This window comes from Cydia splendana, chromosome 23, assembly GCF_910591565.1.
Source record: "Cydia splendana chromosome 23, ilCydSple1.2, whole genome shotgun sequence".
NCBI classification, from domain to species: Eukaryota; Metazoa; Arthropoda; class Insecta; order Lepidoptera; family Tortricidae; genus Cydia; species Cydia splendana.
In genome coordinates this window covers 1,124,822-1,147,955 of record NC_085982.1, presented here as the reverse complement: position 1 = coordinate 1,147,955, position 23,134 = coordinate 1,124,822, and the positions used below count along the sequence as shown (strand labels likewise).

Below are 23,134 nucleotides of genomic sequence, written 5' to 3'. Positions count from 1 at the left end.
ATCTTTGGTTATGGAATAAATGGGCTTTTTATTTTATTTTATTTTATTATATTATTTATTTATAATATTTAATAATGATAATACGTCACTTACAATCCACAATAATATCGTAAGCTTCGCAACTAATGCCATTATCGACGTCTTTAGTAAACTTAGAGTAGTTGCCACTATGGTTGGTTTATGTTATAAACAATGAAAAACTTGGAGATGTTCATAGAATACTTAACATAAATAGGTACCCAACGCTAGGCTATTATTATAAAGGATGATGTTGCAATACTTACACAAAACATTAACGTCAATAGCGTTGTCGCTAGTGCTGTTTCCAACGTCATTTTTCAGCTGACAGGTATAGTTTCCACTGTCACTCCCAGTGACATTGTGGATGATGAGCGCTGGTTGGTTGACGTTGCCGCCCTGGTAGTGGGAGGAGTTGACGTCGACCTTTTCGTCATCTTTGTACCTGGAAATAGTTTTAAATAGGTAGGTAAATAAAGAAAGTGAAATATGATTATTAGATTATGTGAAAATTAACAAAAAATGCAGTATACAAATGTAGTTTCCTTATCCATTTTATGTTTAAATCAGTCTAGCTTATCATTAATAAAAATTAAAAATTATGTGTGTTCCCCGATTTCTCAAATACGGTTGAGCTGGTTTGGAAAAAATATTTTTAGTTCTAATATACATCTTTACAGTTAGGTAGTCTATTTGTCTGGTATAAATCTGATGATTGAAATCTCAAAATCTAGGGATCTCGTCAAATATTTCAGGCGTAGGCGGTAGTTATGCCTCTGTACCTAGTGGATGAAATAGGAACTTACCATGCAACGTCTATGAGGAGTGACGGGTTGCTCTCATACTCGCACTTGAGGAGGATCTTGGTATCCTGCAGAACGGTGAAATTGGGTGGATTCACGTGGACTATTGGACGATCTGAAATAGAAAGTAACATTTTATTGATACATTGGAAGAAATGAGTACAGCAATTACTGACAGTACTTAAGTACGAAATATCATTTAATATGAACCAACCACTTTGCCGGTGAAGGTAAACATCGTGAGGTAACCGGACTAGCCCCGATAAGGCCTAGTATCCCCTCTGGGTTGAAATGTCAGATCAAATGGCATTCGTTTTAGTAAAACACTCATCATCATAATCATCATCATTGGCCACAGCAACAGCACCTTTGCAGGATGATAGTTGCAGCAAAAAAAAAGAAGTTATTTTAAAACTAGTGCCTGTGCAAATTATTGGGATTAAGCTGCCGAAATACCGAAGGAGTAGGTAATGCTTGTGTAGTCTAAATCCAAAAGGTACCTTTAGGTATCTTTTCCAAGCATTTTCTAGCAACTTAAACTATTAGATGACACTCGGCCATCCGGGCGATGGCAGCTTATAGTATTTTCTTAAGTATATGACATCTCTTAAAGGCTTACGGTGGGTGCCCTTTAAGAGATAGGATATATGTATACTTACACCATACTTCCATCTCCTTAGTCCTGACGAGCGGCTCCTCACTGATTATCTTGTTAACTTCATTCTCGCTTTTGCACGTGAATTTCCGTCCGTTTTCGAACCGCGTCACCGTGAACGTGAGATTCGCCATCGTTTCGTATGTCGAGTCGCTCTGGAATAAAATATAGTTGATTTAATTTATTGTTAATATTTAACAAACCTTGGAAGGGAGTAAATAGGGTTGTAAAAACAATTCTCATTAGCTACCATACGTAGGGTCCCAAACATTGCTTGGGCAAGCCTAAGCAAATATGGTTGATTTTTTTATTGGGGAACTTTTTTTAATACGGCCAACTTGTGGGAAATAAGTTCTACGGTCAGCTCCTCAAGATGATAGCTATAATAAGAATTAGTGAATAAAATGGGGAACATAATCCATATTAAAGTGTCTTCTTGAGCAGCTTTTCGGACAATAATATATAGAATAGATACCTATAATCCCAAATACCGAAAATTCACTCGGTACTAATAGATTTTAGCTCTTTTCACTATTTCAATTTAGCTCTTTTAGTTTGTGGTTTTAGTTTTTAGGGTATCTTGATATAATACTTAAACTCAAACTCAAACTCAAAATATACTTTATTCATGTAGGCCTAGCAACAAGCTCTTATGAATTCTTCTCTAATGTAAATAATGACGTATTAGTTGATATCATACGAGTACCTACATATGCAGGTATTATAAAAACCTGGCGTGATCAATCTTATAAGAAATTCATACGACTAACGCACCATTTTGCTTCAGAAAAATTTCTCCCCCTATATCACTTTAATTTTTCATCAACCTAAATCGCTTCACAACTTCGACCTTCCAATAAAACTTGGCAGATTTTTCCGTAAATTTATTACTTTACGTAAGAGGGTGTAATAGGCAGTGATAGGTCCAAGGGCGCAGTAAAATTTTAATTTCTCCCCTTGGGGGTGAACTGACAGTGTCTTTGAGAGTTAGAGCGAGGAGCTAAAGTATGTGGATGGGGCAAGTTGGAAGTTTGATAATATTTTGAGGGTATCTAATGGGATTTGGGAATTTAAAAGGGTTTAGGTTAGTTGTAATCTGACGTGAAAGTTTATGCTTTATCAGATTCAGATCGTGGTTTTTCTATTTCACAACAAATGTAGACTGACGGTACTTACAAATTAAATTATTATGTAAACTTATATCAGACATAATTATATCTATAATTCTATACATATCAACCCTAGTCTGTACATTTGTAATTTTCTATAATTTTACTTTTATATTTGTTATATAAATAAATGTTTTCCACATATAGGAATAAATTTGGAAAATAAATATATTTTATTTGTATTGTATTTTGTATTTGAGTTTTTATCACTAATATGTTTCTTTCTTTCTTATCTAATATTAGAATTGTGATTTCTTTCAAATAAATATTATCAAATGTAATTTTAAAAAAATTGCTGGGGGGCGGACGCGAAAAACATGGTGCGCGACATAGGCCGTCGACTTAGGCAGAAGGGGGAGGACCCCAGCTCCGAGTCGTTTCTGGTGCAAAGGCTATCCATAGCCATCCAGCGCGGCAATGCCGCGAGTATTATGGGCACTTTTGCACCGGAAGCGTCTAGGAGCGGCAGCAATGTTTAGTTAGTAACTGGTGTGTGTTTAGTTTGTACCCAACAAACAATTACACGACACTTAGCACTTATTTTATCACCTAAAGACATAGAATAGCTTTAGAATAGCTATATATTCTAACCTTAGAGGCTCTGGTGACATCAAGGTCTTTAAGAGGTCCATATATAGCTTTAAGATCCACAGTAGCCGTTTTGGCCGCTATAATGCATCTTAAGCAGCTAGTGTTATAGCTCAAAGTGAATTCTACTACCTTAATATCTATATGAGTAATAAGCAGCTGCAATTTTCACTTGAGGCTCTAAACAGGAGATAAAAAGTCTTTTATAGCTCCGTTACTCGCAATCGCTCCTTAACTCTCTTGTATCACTTTCAGTCGAAAAGAGAAGTTATGAGTTACTTTTATATATCATGTAGTCGCAGACGAGCGTCATTCAATACCTTAGTACATCTTATACTGTTATTAGAGTCGTACTTACAACCTAAGCCTATAGCGCCATGTTAAGATGACCGATGAATCAATAAGGAAAATAAAAACTATTAATTAGAACGTAAATACTTAATAAAAATCGATACTTTTACTCAATATTGACATAATGTTAGTATTGTTATATTTAAAACCGGACTTCACGTAAGTACTTATATTGTGTAAGTTTTCGAAAATTAAATACGGTGGACCACAAATAAAAAATAATTATATTCAAATAAATATGCAAAGGATCAGAGGCCCTTTAAAATTTTGTTAGTAATGCATATAGTTATTGACAGTGTAATTAATTTCGCCATCATAAATCCGCAGATAACGCCGGCATCAGTGAACTAAAAAAAGTAATTTGTTACCTAGAATATTTGTTTACCTATATAACTAGTAAGTATGATAATAATCTCGAACAATCTCCTCCTACATTTTGTGCTATCTAACACTTAACAATAAATAATAAATAAATAATAAATAAATAATAAATAAATAATAAATAAATAATAAATAAATAATAAATATTATAGGACATTCTTACACAGATTGACCAAGTCCCCCAGTAAGCTCAAGAAGGCTTGTGTTGAGGGTACTCAGACAACGATATATATAATTTATAAATACTTAAATACATAGAAAACAACCACGACTCAGGAACAAATATCTGTGTCATCACACAAATAAATGCCCTTACTGGGATTCGAACCCAGGACCATCGGCTTCACAGGCAGGGTCACTACCCACTAGGCCAGACCGGTCGTCTACAATAAGGATTCAATAGGCTAGATTTGTTCGGAGTGGCCAATTACTATGTAGTCGCTATTAACTATAGCAGTCACCCTACCTGTAGTAAGATATGTATGTACGAGTATATTATGGGATTGGAAGCGTGTCTAATAATATTCCGGGCCTTGTTCCAAACTGGAGATCAACATCCCATGACATAGGTGCTTGTTAACCGCATTTCACGTTTCTCTTCCAGCCGATGTACCGAACTTCCAAACTTCCAAAGTATTTGCAATGTAAATCACCATTAATTAGATATGCATGGAAAATAACAGGCCCAGTTCGGGACATGTGTATCGCTTAATATGAAGCAATTTATTTAATACGTACACATTATTGCGTTAACAATGTAATGAAATTATAGGGCTTAAGGCAAGAGTTTTAAGGTGGAGTTGCAAGGGGGGATTGAGTTGAATCGACAGTCATGAATATTTACATTTTGGTGCCGGGAACCAGGATGATTTAAAAGGTGTTGTATTTTCAACCGACCTCTAAAAAGAGGATACCATTTTGAAGACATACATATTGAACATAGCAATCATGTGGTCTTCCGTGAGCACAGCTAGTGCAACCCAAAGAGTATATAGTACATATATTAGTGCAACCTGACCGAAACGTCGGAAAAAAGGTAAAATAATGATATATAATCGCGTTAGACCTGTTAATGGCATTAATTATGTGTACAAAACGCGGGAATTTAAAGTGTTATTTAATAGTTATTTGTACAACAAGAGATCAAAGTTTGATATTTCTTCGAGTGCTTATTTTGAGTCCCGTGCAAGCGAAAGATTCTATAATTTAGAATCTTGAGCGTAGTAAGGGATTCAAAAGCGCACGAGATGTAAATAACTTTGATCTCGTGTAGTACACAAAATTTTCCACCCTAAGCAGTGAGGACATACCTAGAGGGACAGAGATAATAGAACCCAAGTATATCGAACTTGTATTAGACCCCGCATGTTGAAATGACTATAAAGGTCACTTGAATGTCATTTTGTCTCACTCAGTGAGCAAAATCGCATTTTGCTCACTGAGTGAGACACAATCAGTGAGCAAAATGCGATTTTGCTCACTGAGTGCGACAAAATGACTCAGTGAGCAAAATCGCATTTTGCTCACTGTTTTTAAGAAGCAAAGTACCCTTGTTCGAGCTGCTGAGGTGAAAAAATTATTATCAACATTCTCTACCAGTCAGTCAACCGTTGAGTCAAACAAAAACTTATACTAAAGTAGTGCAGAATTATATGTAGATGTCAAGATGAAGCAGGAAACACAAATCAATACATAGGTATTTAATACTGCCAAAAACAATAGCTTTCAGAATAACGTATATCGCAAGCGAGGTTAAGGGAGTATTGTCAACATTAAATTCAAATGAAAATAAATACAGAATCAGTTAAATTAATGATTGAAATTAACAAATTTTTATAGGTAGTAAAACTATTTAAATAAGTTTTAAACACCGTCAGCACCACAGTTAAACCATCCTCATTTCACATCCATCACAGATTTGAAAGAAAATAATCTTTCCACTATTTTAAACTTTGTTCAAATTTTAATTTATGGATTGCAATAATTCATCGTTGACGCCAAAACCAAGGTTTATTTAAAAATAACTTCGTTTCATTTTATAACTGGGTCACAAAGTTTATAACTCTATAAAATGTTTTAGTTGGCCAACTTCAATAACTATTAAATTTAAAATAAAATAAAAAACCCCTACGCTAATTATAAGATTTTAAACCATTTTATGATATAAATTCCTTACATCATTTTGGAAAAGAGCTGATACTCGTCAAACTGCTTGATCGATTTTTATTTAGCTAAGAACCACCGTAAGGAAACTCGCATTTCAGGAAAAAAACTGCATCAAAATCGGTCCATCCGTTTGAGAGCTACGATGCCACAGACAGACATTGGCGTCAAACACATAACCCCTCTTTTTGCTTCTCGGACATTCGCATTGCGACTGCAACAGCATTTTTGCTGCGTTGTTGATGTTAATTCAATATGACACCGTAAGGGTGCACGCACGCGGGTGTCATTGTAGGTAAAATACGTAGCACGCGGCCGCGCCAGACTGCCTGCTGGGCTGACGTCCTTAGCTACACTACTTATATATAATGTAAATGAAATACATACTTATACTGTGTTTTCGTTTCCGTGATTCACTCGTCCATGGCCCCGACGGACGACCAGCGTTGGCCCATCAAGGCTAACACCATGCTGAGTCGGGACCATTTCGTGGCTATTTTACTTATTCTGTTATGTAAAGATATGTGTTGTAATGTTAAGTGTAAGTTTTTTATTTTTGTGTGCCTGTGTTCCATAAGCCACGAATAAACTATTTCTATTTCTATTTTATACTTACCACTCGCACCGTCTCATTCTGTAGCGGGCGTGGAACAAAAGAAATTGAGGTTACTAATTATTGAAGAATAGAAAACATTACATCAGAGAGTTTACAGAGTGGGAGCCCGAAAACTTAAATCGGGGATTTGGCAGACCCCGCCGCCGGCGATGGCAGGATGAACTAGACTCCTTTTTGAAGGAGTGGCCAGACACAGCATTGGAAAGAGATCTGTGGAGAGATTGGGGGGAGGCCTGTTCCCAGCCATGTGACACGTAAGGCTCCAAATAATAATATAAAACTTTATAATAACTAGTCGCTCTGTGAGCTGTAGTCCAAATCTGGCAATTTGAAAGATTATCAAAAACTGAATCGGTAAAAAACCTTATAATTACCAATCCAAAATATTATATAATATTTTGACAGTCATTTTGCTCTGATTAAGTGAAAAAAGTGTTTCTAAATTTAAGTTCCATTCAACCGTAAAATCTCTTTGAAATTGGTTAAATGCGTTTTGATACCAATTAGTACGCAAGCCGTGTCGTCAGCTTAGTATTCATTAATGCGTAATTTACGATATTTAAATAAGATTAAACGAAATAAGCCACCGGGCGGCCATTTTTAAAAATAAGCTAATTAATATGTACGGGAGAATAAAGAACGGCTGGTCAAGAGAGGTGCGATATTTATCGATAGTTTTTCGGTGATAAAACAAGTATTACATTTAATTACTTTGAATTAACTGAAAACAAGTTTTTTTTGACTGAATTAGGAGGTGTGTAGATAATTTTGAAGACCCTCAAACTACTTCTACTGCTTAATGTACAACAGCATATATGTCAATACTACGCGCAGTGTCAGAAAGTTACGTATGCTGTATCGAATGTATTTCATCATTGTATTTCAACTCCTGTGTCAATATAAAACTACGACTTAAAGAAAAATTAAAGGTTTTTTTTCGGTAGTCTTAAAGTGACGGTCTTAAATTACTAAACAGGAGCTTTGAAAATGTAAGGGCAAATTCGATATTAAAGATCGAAACATAACACCCTTAATTGATACTTAATTGCCTATTTAACGGTACAGACACCATAGACAGAGATAGACATAGATATATAATTGATGTTCGTAGTAAAACGAGGCGAACGGTAAAAAACAAAACATACCAAAGTCTATATTCCTCTTTCTTTTAAAAAGATATTGCCCAAAACATACTTAAATGTTACAATCTCAAGAGCTTTCAACAATAAATGATACAAAAACCCACGTTTCCAACCGCGTTACAATAATCCTTACCCCGAAAACAGCGGTAAGCCGCCATATTTTATACTTTTTAATTTCACGACAGATGTAGCAACACTTCTTTTCAAAATGGTATTATCTACATTGAATTTTCTTGTCACTTAAGACCATTTAAGCAAACGGACACCAAGAGTTAGAAGCTTATATCGTACGGGAATTTTTCCAACTTTTCCATGAATTAATTGCTCGAAATTTCACTTTGCAAAGTTTCGTGAATTCTCGCACTAGTGTTGCGATGCTTATCGATAAATTTTGGCGCTTCACTTGCTGGAAGGAAGCCAAATGGTTATCAGTTTGTTTGTATTTTGTTTGGGATGTTAAATTTATTGGCAGGTGGACGTTTTGAGCAAGTAGAAATGCAACTTTTGGGCAACAGTTTCGCTTTAGTGAATTTATGTTTATGTAGTGTTTATTTTGTAGATGTACAATTCTTCAATTTTATTATTTGAAATGATTTATTATGCGTAAGTTTCCTCCATTAGATGATTAAATCAGAGGTATGCTGAAACTGGTTAGACTAAATGTTTTCCAAGTAGCGAGTTGGAGTGTCGCATCTTGTGGTCTGAATCGGAAACATAAACTATACATTGACACTTCACGCCAAAGCAAGTGTTGCCCCCTAACGTTTATATATGTTTTCCTGTGCATTGTAGATTCTGCCATCTTGTGGGTTACGTTGGAAGCATAAACTTGACATTTACTGTTTGCGCCAATAAACAGCACCTGTGCTGCCCCCTATAGTTTATGAACGTTTCCTATAATCGCCCATCATTGTTTCTTTTAGCGCAACTTTTAAGTTCTACTTTACAAACTAAGAGGAGTACTACATTCGTATTTTTTACATTATTAACTGAATTGCAAACGTTTCAAGCATTCGCATAGCCTAAGGCGAGCTTGTCTGCCATCAAAGTAAAACAAGAAGTGATTATTAACGTTTGAATATTATTTGTTTCCAAACGATTACCCGGAAGGAATATTATATAGTAGGAAACATTGTTCCTGATCAATCAATCTATCAACACTAAAGCAACTTAATCTTGAGGATAATTAACTAATGACCCGCAGTCGCTGAGCTTCTGACCCTGTTGACCTTGACCGTAGTTTAATTTGATATAATTCTGAAGCTTTTAAGATTATTAAAGCCTTTTCTAAAGTGGATGTCAGGCTAAACTTAATATAAAGATAGAAAAATAACCACTTGTGTTAATTTTTAACTGCTCAGGAAAGCTAATGTTCACTACTTCGCCATTTTTTAACTCTGTATAATTCAAAATTAAAAAAATCTGCAAGTAGGTACGTCTCAAGGGCTCTCTGATACGTCAATACACAATTTACAGTTGCATTATTTATATAAATACAACAACCAGAACCTGTGAAAACATTACGTTCTAATAATCTTAAAAATAATTGAACAGACGCGAGTAGTAAGATAGACGATGAACGCGTAACCATCATTAATGCACTCGTCATAAAAAAACAACATAATGCAGTATTCTGGTAGGCTTCGAAATAAAAACCACTAAAACACGTGCCTTTTTTTTATTAAACTGGCAAAAACTAATTATAAGTAATTTTAACAACTTTTTTGCATATTCGCTCTTTCACCGTCCTCATCGTTTTCCAAGTCCTTTTTGTCTCCGTTCCTCTTGTGATCGTTCTCTCTCACATAAGTGAGCCATAAGGCTCGATTCGGGAAATGAATTAGAGATTCACTAGATTTGAAATAGTAAAGATATGTGACGTCCCACGCGCCGTTACGTTCCGTTTGACTCTATCTCCTCATCCTCACGCTCCATTCCTATACAATAATTATATTATTTATCGATAAATTTAAAACCAGTGCTTCACATCACTAAACTTAATGCGATTACCTACAGCAGAGCGGGCATTAAAGATATTTCCCTTCGCGATTGTTTTTTCAGCCGGTGTCCTGAAACTTCAGTTTTGCAGGTATTTTCAGGGTTCATTAAAATGGGCGGCAATTTACACAGCTTTATTTAAAATTCTTATACCGATCGAGTTATTAAATGTTTTTTTAGGGTTCCGTTCCCAAAGGGTATAAACGTACCATATTACTAAGACTCCACTATGCGTCTGTCTGTCCGTCTGTTTGTCTGTCACCAGGCTGAATCTCATGAACTGAGTTGAAATTTTCTCAGATGATGTATTTCTGTTGCCGCTATAACAACAAATACTAAAAAGCACGGAACCCTCGGTGGGCGAGTCCGACTCGCACGTGGCCAGTTTTTTTTATATTTCAATTAGGTGGCGAACAAGCAAACAATCTATTTGATTGCAACGAGTTACTCAAGCCGCCTAGCCTAGTCGGTAATGACCCTGTAGTAGGAGGTCCTGGGTTCAAATCCTGATAAGTGCATACAGGATGATTCAGGAGACGTGAGCAGGACTTACACTGCGCATTTCGTAAATTATAAGCAACTGTTTAGTATCAGTATTAGTGAGGTTAACGTTAATTTTCTAGTCGTGATGAAAAAAAAAGTTATAAATTTATTTACGAAATGCATGGTCACCCTACAATTAGAATACTAAACTACCGATATTCTGTGTCAAATTGAATGTCATCACTGTCATCACGGTCTGGTTACTTTTGAAAACTCGTATCTCACTCAAGTTAGACAGTTTATCTTCTTCGTAATCAAAATGATGTCATTACGGTTAAAGAGGTTTCATGTTTATTAATTAGGTCTTGTAGTGACCATGATTGTAGAGAAATGAATTTGCCCTCACCAAAAAGTTAAAAAATAGGAAAAAGTGTGGTTGTTTCACCTAAATACGACGGTGATCGATCAATTATCAGTTACTGAGTGTGCAGGATAAGTCCTGCTGACGTCTCATGAATCACCCTGTATATTAAGGTTTTTATCACAAATATTTTGCTTATGTAGGACATAGCAAATATTACGTTATGCGCGAGAGGGCTTGGGCTACTAGTCCCAACGCTGGCCCAATTCGGGTTGGGGACTACACTACACTTAGGCACATCTTAGAATTTCTTCGAAGATGTAGGCAGGCCTCACGTTGTTTTCCTTCACTAAAAAACTAGTGGTACACATAAAATGAAATTCCGTACGTACCTAAGTTCCGAAAAATTCATTGGTACGAGGATTTGAACCCGCGGCCTCCGGATTGAAAATCGGACGTCAGATCTACTCTACCACCACCGCTTTCAAATAAAATGCAATATAAAATTATATCAATAGTAACGGAACACTTCCATGCAAAGTTTTCTTTTTACACAGTTCCAATATTGAACGATACTCGCAGACAAGCGGCTTAGGCCGTTCACTGAGAGTTACAGAAAATTAACAATCTTTCTCTAGTAACGAACTTTTTATGAATTTACTATGTTATAACTCCGGCACAGTCTCTTTGTCAGTAGAAAAAGGGGGGAAATAAAAAAGAAATTGGCGCGAAGATTTGATTGGTCTCATAGAAAATTTTAATTCAGTGTCTTTTTATACTGACAAGCTGGGTGTGTTTGAGTATAAGTACTTATCTCAAATGTAACCGTTTTTTACCATTTAAGGCTTCTATACGTAATAGATGTTGCAACAAATGTCATGCGATTTTATGTACCTACCTAATTGCTGGCTAAGTAGGAGCAACGGGTTCAATCGATCGACCAAATGCCGCAATGTATTACAAATCGCATGCGATTATCGGTGATATTTGGAGGGGCCATTGCAAGCATAAGATAATATATTTTTAAAAAGGGTATAATGAAGACGGAAGATGGCCATGGTAATAACAAACACGACCTACATAACTGATCCTAGTTGCTCACTGCGCAAAGGTATAATAAAAATTAAATTTTATTAAAAACTAGCGACCCGCCACGGCTTCGCACGGGTTAACAAATTATACACCTGAACCTTTCTCAAGAATCACTCTATTGATAGGTGAAAACCGCATGAAAATCTGTTCAGTAGTATTTGAGTTTATCGCGAACATACAAACAAACACATAAATAGACAGACGTGGCGGAGGACTTTGTTTTATAAGGTTTAGTGATGAAATTATAGGCATATGTACATTTATTTTTCGTCATATCAGCTAGTAGAGGTTCTCTTTGTTCTTCAAAAACTGATGAGAAAATTAGGTTTTATCCACAAGAGTGGTAAAATATTTTTTATGTCATTATTAAAACTGTAAAGTTACATGCATGATAATTGTGTATAAATCAGTTCAGTTTGCAAAGATCTCCTCAATAGGTACCTACTGTAAAATTACATTACATAACTACGGCGAAAATTTAAAGGGCCATATTTCTGTAAAACATTGTACGATACTCGTGCGAATAAGTACTTAATTCGCAACTCGTGTTGATTAAAAACACTCCCTTCGCCGTGTTTTAAAATTAACCACTCGCTGCGAATTTCCTATTTTTCACACTTGTATCGTAAATAAATAACTATTATCGTCTATAAAATTAAACGACAGTAAATTAATCGCCCCTCATTGCACAGTCTTTTGGGGAACTGCGTAAACATTAATTAATAAAGAAAACTAAAAATGAGTTTACATAGTTACATAGTGGTAAAATAAACACACACATCAACACGCGTATAATTACAAAATTCTTTAAAATTATTAATTTTCTCCATCATGAATTATGTGTATTTATTAATTAGGTATATCAAGAAATACATGTAATATAAACAAAAAAAAAATTATATACTAAAATTAAAAACTATATAAAGCTACAACTACAACTAAAATAATCTATAAACTAAAATAACCTATAAATAAAAAACTGGCTCCAGTTCCGTGCCTTTGGGCAGGGTGCCAAGAAGGCTGGCGGCATTGCCGTGCTGGACGGCAATACTAATGCGTTGCGCAAGGTAGGAGCCAGCCTTCTTGTCACCCGTCGCCTCCACGAGGCGCTTCGCCAGTTCGGCGAATATGCCGTGGGCGCCAGGACCCCACGGCCCAAGGGTTTCCACCCCAAACGGCTCAAACATGCAGCCAGAATCAATGGCTGCATATTTGCGCCGCTTGAGGTGTTCAGCCGCGTTGGCGGCCGCACCAGCTCTGTTAGATGTTCCTTGAAGATGGGACGGCGCATTTTTTATGTTAAATCATACAAAAATATATGATTTAATACGATACCTAAACTCTTACCAATTTTGCATACCTACGTGTAAAAAAACTAAATAAATACGTATAGTACTCATACTTGACACCATCAGTTATATAATACTCGTCCCTCGCAAGGAACCTTTAATGAAGTGTCCATTATTTACGGACCCTCAGTAATTTCATTTACTCCTTAATTAGAAATTAGGCGGGCGACCCACGAAAATATCCATTAAGTATGACTTATTAGGCGTACTTTTATTTAAGGTTATCTTTAAATAATTGAGAGTTACAAATTAATTTAGTATTGAGCCGAGTTTGCTATCGTTATTTTTTGAGCCAGAAATATTCAGGATTGGACACGCTTCGGTAGATTAGTTAGAACTATTGGACCGAACAAAAGTTTAAATTTACCGCCATTTGACGTTCAGTTTATCTTTTAATTAGTTTGTTTTGTTGTTTAGGCATAACTTTCGTATATAATGGGCGATCAAGATATTACGGAGACATCACCGCATTTTCACATTTCTGCGATAGAGCAACGATGCTACACTGGCGGTCGTAACTTGGGGTTCCTAAACACATCATAGAGAGCTTACTTATAATAGGTGTGTTGATAAAACAGTAAATGTAACTACATAATAAAGCATTAAAACACTTGTGTGATCCTTTTATGAAACACACTTCGTTCGTTCCATAAACCCACACTCGTATTTTAATGCCTTTCATTATGTAGCAGTCACATAAACTACTAATAACCGTTATCAAGATACAGTTTGTTAAACTTCAGTGCAAAAACTGCACCTCTTCCTTTATGAAGCAAAAGTTCAAATATCCGGTAATACCTTAAGCCAGCGTTCGGACCCGGCTCGTTCGTGTTTATTTTTAATATTCCCGCCAGAGTCCAGACTGGCGTGATTCCAGCACCTGCTGGAGAACAGCGGATGGTGGGAGTCGAATTTAAATTTAAAACTATTAAATTTAATCATTTAACCTTTTGAACGCTTTACGTCATAAACAAAAACTTCACTGATATGATATGCTATGCCAAGAAGCACTACCACCAGTTTTGACATTGACAGATACGCTCGCGTCTAAGTAACTTACTTTCTATGCATCTCGCTCGTACTCGCATCTTAGTGCAAGCGAGATGTATAGAAAGTAATTTACGTAGACGCGAGCGTATCTGTCAATGTCAAAACTGGTGGTAGCCGTAAAGGTCTCGGGCGCAAGCGAGCTAAATGTAAACCTTACTTGAAAGTGAGAAGGTTACTACTTTGATAGCGGCCGCCATAACACGACTAGTTAGGATGCCTTTAGGTGTTCATGGCGTTCCAAAGGTCAAGGGCCGATTTTTATTTTGTTATCCACTTTTATTTTTCTTCAGTTTTCGATAAAAGTTGGCGGATAAAGAGATCAGAGAGACCACAAAAAATCATGAGTTACGGAAAATGTATGGTGGTTTCGGAAGTCAACGGAAATTTACATTTACTTTGAATGGAAAAAAATAGATTTCGTAGGTCGCAGAATGAGGGGCTCTTCAAATCAGCTAAAGTTTATCCATATATTCCAAATCTAACGAAAAAAAGATTCGACAGTAAAATAAATATTGGGCCAATAAACATAATGTGAGTTCCTATAATTGGCTTCCTGTATCTACTATAATTTCTATGTTAATGTCACAGCTGTTGGATCTCCAAAAGCAAAAGCTTATCGAGCAAAAGATGTCGAGCAATCTTCGACTTAAAAAGGTAACTGTCCATTTTCTCTTATCGAGATATTTTTGGAGCGTAATAGTCTCGCTAAAATGCGCAAAAGTAAATATAACACGCTCTTATTGCTCTTACAAGAGATTGGGTCTAACAATTTTGCGCGCTTCGTTGCGTATTTCTAAAATACCTCGCTTTCCAACCGCAAACTTAAACGAACTAAATCAACTCCACCCCGCCCCTGTCCGCCGTTCCAATAAGTCAAATTCAATAATGTCCCCAAATGAAACGTCACATCGTCCGATTTTATATTTCCCCGTCTCCCTTAATATTGTTTCAAAGAATTTTCTCGAATCAGCAACTTTAAGGTGAATTTTACCGGGGGTTTGAAGTTTTAGATTTAAGTTGGCGAAAGGTTTTGGCTTTCTTTTAATATAATTTTGATTTATTATATCCGTTTGTGAGTCGGGATTTACTTTTAAAAAGATTAATGTTGGTTTTATGAATTTTTAGACTATGTAATTTCTTTTAATTTAGTAGGTATATTTGGCTTATGTCCAATTAGAGCCCGGCGTTTGGTAAATTTAATGAATTTGGAGATCATTAATTTTTAGTAGGTAGTCCATTTAGTAAATATTTCTGCTTTTATATATTTAACGGCTTCTTAGTCTAGTCGGTGGTTACTCTGCCTTCGAAGCTGAAGGTCCCGAGTTCGAATCCTAGTAATGGCACAGTCTATAAAACAAACAGTCAGTCGACGAAGCCGCCTAGACAGGGGCGACAGGGCAATCGTGCGGGTTGCGTTGCGAGGGATGGGTCGCGCGCACCCGAGCTGCATACATCGCCATTGTTAGTAGCTCGGTACTAACTTACAGGGCTAGCGTGTCAGTAATAAAAAAAAACGCTTTTTATTTCTTGCTTGAAGAATACAGATTTACAGAGCGTGTCAGTAAGTCAAGTGTAAGTCTTGGGCAGTTGTGTAAAAGTCTGTGACAACCCTACTGTGTGTGCGGTGTCGGTATTTACGCAAACATCAAAGGCGTCGGTCCACTGTTACTTTTTACACGTGTTAATGGCATTTATTTTTGTGTATATCACAAACATTTGATCCTCAGTTATGTATGTTTTCTATGTACCTTCTTATTTAAGTATTTTTATCGTCGTCGTCGTCTTGAACCCACAACACAAGCCTTATTGAGCTTACTGTGGGACTACTTCGATCGATTTGTGTGAGATTGTCTCATAATATATTTATTTACTATTAGTAAACAACTACTACACTTTTGCGCTGAAATTCAAAGCTGAAATTTGTTTCAGCTTTGAATTTCAAGGTTCAGTCGCCATCAGATATATCGGAGCGGCCGAGGTGCTCAAAAATATCTGAACACGCACTCTAGCACCTCGACAATAGAGGCGTGTTCAGATATTTGTGAGCACTTTGGCGGCCGCTCCGATACCTCACCTGCAATAGTATGTTACTCTTCGAAGGCCGCAAAAATATGTGACACGCTCTTATGGCTCTACAAAATAAATTCGTGTCAGATATTTTTGCGGCCTTTGTTGTGTAACATATTATTGCAGGTGACTGTACGACCTTCAATTGGTGTAAACTGTCGTCATAAATAACGGAAGTGTTTTACTAATCCTAATATATTTAACAATACACACCTATTCCTGTTAATGTGTCGGTTTGTGTGTCCCATAAAGTGTCGCTCGCAATACCGAAGGACATCAATCGTATGTACTCTAATTAAAACGTGCCTCCTCAGAAGGAAATTGAATTTTGTGCAGGAGCACGGCCTACACGGATACTGAACGCTAGATGGGACATGTTAGCCTGTAGCTGTAGCCTTTTAGTAGCATTTTAGCCGCATTTTAGCCTGTAGCGATTCGGAGCCTTTTAGTAGCATTTTAGCCTGTAGCGATTCGGAGCCTTTTAGTAGCATTTTAGCCTGTAGCGATTCGGAGCCTTTTAGTAGCATTTTAGCCTGTAGCGATTCGGAGCCTTTTAGTAGCATTTTAGCCTGTAGCGATTCGGGGTTGGTCCCATAGTAAAAGTTACTCAGTATAATGCCAAAACCTCTCTGGCAACGGAAATGCAGTAATTTTTTAGCCACCTTTTGTATATAAATATATCTCTCTTCTCAATGGACGAATGGATGGATGGTAATCTCTTAAGGGGCCCACTGATTAACAGTCTGCCGGACGGTATCGGCCTGTCAGTTGTTCGGAAATGTCAAAATTTTGTTCTAACTGACAGGCCGATACCGTCCGGCGGACTGTTAATCAGTGGGCTCCTTAGCGCTGTTCATGTCTTTACATCCTTGTGCACTAATAGGTGACAGAATTAGGTCGCGGTCGCAATTTTTCACTGCAAAGTTGCGTCAACGCTGCTTCGAGCAGCAGCTATAGAGTTGGCTAGACGCCGACGCTCAGGAGACGCTAGTGTGGGGTTGCCCTAAAGACGCTAGTGTGGGATCTCTCTTAAAGTCTTTACATCCTTGTGCGCTAATGGGTGATGGAATTAGGTCGCGGATGGCAATTTTTCATTCTGTCAGTGCTCGCTTTAATAAGACGGCTCTAGTTCTTGGTATTACTTAGGATATTGCATTGCATGAGATGGGAGAGGGATGGGAATATTCCCAGGTACCGGGAATTATTTCCCGAAAAAAAAATACATTAATCATTACATAAACAAAGGCAATGAATAAGACAGCTCTATTACTTAGGATTTTGTATGCGATGATAGTGATGGGAATATTCCCAGGTATCGGGAATTATTTCCCGAGAAACAGAAAACATGCAACATAATACGGATGTCAATTTTTCATTCTATTACGTTCGGTTTAATAATACGGCTCTAGTTCTTGGTAAGTATATATAACTTTGGATATTGCATGCGATGATAGTAATGGGAAGTCCCGGGTCCCGGGAAATATTTCCCGAGATACAGAAGAGATGCTTAATAATAATTATGGAAATAAAGTTAGTAAGGCGATTCTAATTTTTGGTATTACTTATGATATTGCATGCGATGGGGTGGTGATGGGAATATTCCCAAGTAAATATTTCCTGAAAAAGATAAAATAATAGACATTCACAATTATAAAAACAAAGGAAATTGATAATAAGGCTCTAGTTATTGGTATTACTTAGGATATTGCATGCATTGGTAGTGATGGGAAGCCACAACTCCCGGGAAATATTTCGTTTTTATGTGTATTGTTTCCTTGTGTTTTCTTTTATTTTGTAGTTTCACAGTGCCTTGGTTTTACTGTAATGCTGTGTTACTTATTTAAGTAATAAAATAAATAAATAAATTGGTATTTGGATAAGTTTACTTTATTTTAAGTAAAAAGTTGCCCACCTCTATTTTTAAAAATATTGTAGGAAAAGTACATAAGCTTAATTTTTGTTTAGTAAAATGTTGCTCATTATTTCCTTAAAAATTTCATTACCGGTAATATCCCCTGAATAAGTACATCACTAGATGGGTGTAACGCGTTATACGCCTATAAAATTTAATGAGGGAGTTTACGTTTTGACGTGGATTACTTACTAAACATATAATCGTAGATAAACATCGGAGGTAAAGTGTTTACGCGGCGTTTGCGAATGTGTTTCTAATTTCACATCTTAACGGTGTTTACTTACCTACAGTAACGGCCTGATTCTAATTTTAATAAACAAAAATTTGATCTCGATACGATATGGATCGGATCTGTCAGTGTCAAAATTGACGTTTCTTGACGCCTGACAGATCCGATCAATATCGTATCAAGATCTTATTTTTGACGTTTATTAAAATTAGAATCAGACTGCGAGGATGGTGTGGATGGCGATATACATAGGTATTTAATTTTAGTTTAATATAAAACGGCCTTCTAGCATAGTCAGTAGTGACCTTGTCTAAGAAGCAGGAGGTCCCGGGTTCAAATCCGAGTAAGCATTTATTTGTGTGAGGACCTCGGACATTTTATTCCTGAGTCATGGATGTTTTCTGTGTATTTACGTATTTATATATTATATAAATATATCGTTGCCTAAGTTCCCACAACACAACTCTGATTGAGCTTGCCGTGGGACTTAGTCAATTTGTGTAATAATATTTGCCACTTACCAATACACAGGTATATAGCAATGTCACGTTTTTCACTACAATATACTATATAACCGCCTGTCTGCAGCTCCTACAATCCAGGGTATAGACGCTGTTGATGAGTTCGTATATCTGGGGTCAAAGATATGTAATGATGGCAGCTGTGTTGCGGAGATCAAAAGGCGCATATGAATGGCTAAAGATGCCATGACGCGGCTTCAGAAAATATGGCGTAATCGGGGAATATCCAGAAACACTAAAATAAGACTTGTACGAGCCCTTGTATTTCCAGTATTTATGTATGGAGCCGAAACGTGGACAATCAAAAGCAGAGAGAAAAAACGGATCGATGCCTTTGAGATGTGGTGTTGGAGGCGTATGCTGAGAATACCATGGACAGCTAAGCGCACGAATCACTCCATACTGTTGGAACTCGACGTTAAAGTGCGATTGTCCACAATCTGTGAACAACGCTTCCTAAGTTACTTTGGCCATATAATGAGACGGGGAGACGAAAGTTTGGAAAGGTTAATCGTTGTTGGTAATACTGATGACAAAAGGTGACGGGGCCGTTCACCAGCACGATGGACTGACCAACTCAGAGGCGAGGAACCATCTCAGAAATTCTATGACGTGGTGATGATAGCGATGGACCGGAATCGATGGCGAGAGTGTGTTCGTGCCCGAACAAAACCCATCAATCACGATCATCAGTCATGATGGATGCGACCGCGACCAAGAAGAGAATACTATATAATTCATGAAAATATGGAACTAAATTGAATTATTTACTAAAACCAGGCCATGGCCAGCCCTAACTGTACCTATGTAAAATATTGAATATAAAATATGGACTATCCCAATTTGAAGCATACGCTTGCCATCATGTTTCTCGCATTGCATCCCTAGGGCCTAAAGTGGAACATTATTTATCATGTGACATCCTTTTTCGGTAGGCAATTTAAAAGAAATATTGCCTCGATCTTATATTTGTTGGCGAAATATGTATTGAGGTGTTTGACGGAATAAATATAGATTAATGGATACCTCTTAGTCTATAATAATAGTTTCTTTAGATTTATGTATATATCGGATATGTCAATGTCAAAAGCGACGTTTTTGTTTGAAGAAACATATCTTTAGCTAATTTTTGACGTAAGTAATATCTTAAAGTTCGAATTAGGTCGATAGTTTCACAGTAAGCTTCACAAAGCTCGTTTTAATAAAATGCCATGGGCTTTTTAAAACGTGTAATCGGGAGAATCTATTACTTAATTACCTTATCTAATTAAAAATAAACGTTAAAGTGACTTCTAAGAATTTACTCATAATATCTAAATAATTATGGGTAATACGATTTCTGACGATTCCATATATATTTATCGGTATAAAATCATTGCACTAATTATTTTATTTCAATTTATTAACATCTGATTTCTCTTTGATAACTGTTTTATTGGCATTAAATTATCAATAAAAACGACCCTCATTAAAACTTTAAAATGTATGTCCTTCATAAAACTTTCAAAAATCATAAAAATCACTAAAATCGTCTATAATTACAGTTTTTTAAATTAATACTGAAGTCATATAATTCTTTTTACTGTAGTTTTCTCAACTAATAATGGATTTTATTGAAGATATTTTTTTACATTTTAAAATCTTCTCTAAACTTATTGAGAGAGCTTTAAGCTTTAACAAAAAGTAGAAAATAAACAAAAGAACTCCAATCAATAAGCCGGCAAACCGTACAAATCGGCCGGAGCTTAAAGCTTATTTTCAAGCTCCCATAGCTAGCAACAAAAGCTTTGCTTCAGAAATTAGTCGGGAGTCGTGAATCATTTACTTCATAGCGGCAAGTGTGAGTGTGGATTCAAAATGAAGGGTTCCTTATCTTTCATCATAGCTTTATCACGGTAGCATCTTCAGCTCGACACCTTTGTAATTATAAGCTTATTAACGGCGTGCTGAATACTCGTTTGTCATCGTCGTGGTATCTAAAAGAGTCCGCTTGCCGCCTTTTTCTCTTCAACTTCGCACGGTCTTCGGCATTCTTTTTTGTACGACCATTAGCATATCATCTTTCGCAACGTCAAGACTTTCCCCCTTTCTAAGAAAGGAAAAAGCGGAATTTTTAAGGATTGAATGCCTCGAGTCTCTATATGTCATGGTAAATTTGCTCCTAAACTACCTGTTTTAACAACGAGTTGAAATTCTCTCTCTCTATGTCTGCTTTTCCTCCGAAACTACTGCTTCTCCAAAAAAATATAAGTAAGTAAAACAAGTAAAAATAAATCTTTATCTTTTCTGGACGGCCCAATTCGAACAATGCTTAAAAGATGTGACAGCGATACGATACCGATTTGTCAGTGTCAAAAGTGATATTTCTTCAACCAAAAATGACATTTTTGACACTGACGGATCGCTATCGTATCGCTGTCACATCTTTTAGGCATTGTTCGAATTGGGCCGGTAATCTTGGACACACGACACTCGCAACGTTGTCGCGAACACACGGAACCCTAAAAACTGCAAACTTGAAGAAAAACTAAGAAAGCGATAAAACGTTGCCTTTTGTTGCACGCTGCAATGTGATCACATTAAGGATAGGGATGGGCAGGGCACTATAGATGAATGATCGATATCGATAAAATGGGAAAACTTGAATATATTCATGAATTAGGTATGGGTGTTTAAGATTTATCTGACCAGTAAAATATAGACTTACAGAGCTATGCAGTTAAAGACGAAATTAAAATAATTTGGTTGCTTGGTGGTTCCGAAGATCTTCATCTTGTTTTTATACGAATCAACCTTGGTCCAACTCTATCAAAAAAGTTCAGTGTACATATTACATGATGTAAATGATTGTAAAATGTGTGTTTATTCACCTATAAAGATTAGTGTGTTGTAATACTATCTACTTCTTTTGTTACTTATGCTTTTTTTTTGACATTTAGATTTTATTCTAGAAATTCTAGACTAGTATTTTTTTACACAATCTTTTTAATGTTTGACGATCCTTTTGTGAAATTCTTAGTGTTAAATTTGATATGTATAATAATCCAATTTTATTATGGAATAATATTAACATCAATAAATTGCTCTGATAATTAGATTAAGATTAATTACGATTCATAAGAGCTTGTTGCTAGGCCTACATGAATAAAGTATATTTTTGATTTGATTTGATTTGAATAGTCATCTACATAACTTTTTCCCTCAGTCCTTATTTTACAAAGCAAGTACTGCCTTAAAATCGGTGAAATAGTGCAGTGGCCCAAAAACATGTCGACAAAGATACTTTAGGGAAATCTAATAGTTTAAATATTTAAAAGTTAAAAAAAAACTCCTAATTAAAAAAAAATCTCTACGTATTTTTGGGGTCAACCTGTAAAATAATAGTTTAGTAAGTTAATTTTAAGAATGTCAAATGGAATAGAATAGAATGGAATATAAATAATTTATTCGTTAGCACAGACACCTAAAATGGAACATTACACAAAACAGAAAAACATAAAAAGGAGAAAGTGCCACGAAATGGTCTCAACTCAGCATGTTGCAGGCGACTTCCAGTGCCGATCTTCCGGTGAGACCATCCGGTGAAACAACGAGCTATTTACGCTATTATCGATATCTAACCCATCCCTATCTTTGTTTACGGGAACTTTAGCTCAATTATTTTAATAGAGGACATCTTGGGCGCCGCGTATCCCGTCTTTTCATTTACTTTGCGTCCGTAACAGCTATGCAGTCAGCAAAATACGAGCTGAGAGCGGAAAATATTTAATAAATGGGTTGTGTATAGACAAGCAGATGGCACAGGATCAACTGGCGTTTACTCGTGTCAGAGGCCAAAACTCATTTTGGGTCGTTGCGCCATTAAGTAAGTGTATAGACAAATCATAAAACATAATAAACTTCTTTTAAATTTTAACTTTTTGATTGCAAAGATTTTTTTTTAAAAGACAGACCTGTCATTTTGATAATGATCCTTAAGGAACAAAATATTACTACCAGCCACTGCTACCAGCACGTTAAATTTGACAGATTAGTAGAAGTATTAACTATATTTTCATATATAAGTATCTAATCATATTGTGCAAGAAGACATGAGAAAGAAAGAAGCGAGTGCTGAGGTGACAACAAATAGAGGAGAATGGAAGAGAAAAACATGTTGTGCCGCCCCACACACAGGATAAGG

The 23,134-nt window shown here is 36.3% G+C and overlaps 1 protein-coding gene across 9 annotated transcripts in view; it reads right to left on the bottom strand.

Moving 5' to 3' along the window:
- LOC134801938 (hemicentin-1) overlaps window positions 1–23,134 on the bottom strand; it is a 669,034-nt gene that overhangs the window by 22,052 nt on the left and 623,848 nt on the right. For all 9 annotated transcript variants that reach the window (XM_063774564.1, XM_063774565.1, XM_063774560.1 and 6 more), the window contains exons 8-10: window positions 1,481–1,631; window positions 825–936; window positions 285–463 (exon numbers count right to left, since the gene is read on the bottom strand). In XM_063774564.1, coding sequence (XP_063630634.1) covers window positions 285–463; window positions 825–936; window positions 1,481–1,631 — 442 coding nt within the window. The remainder of the gene's footprint in view (window positions 1–284; window positions 464–824; window positions 937–1,480; window positions 1,632–23,134) is intronic.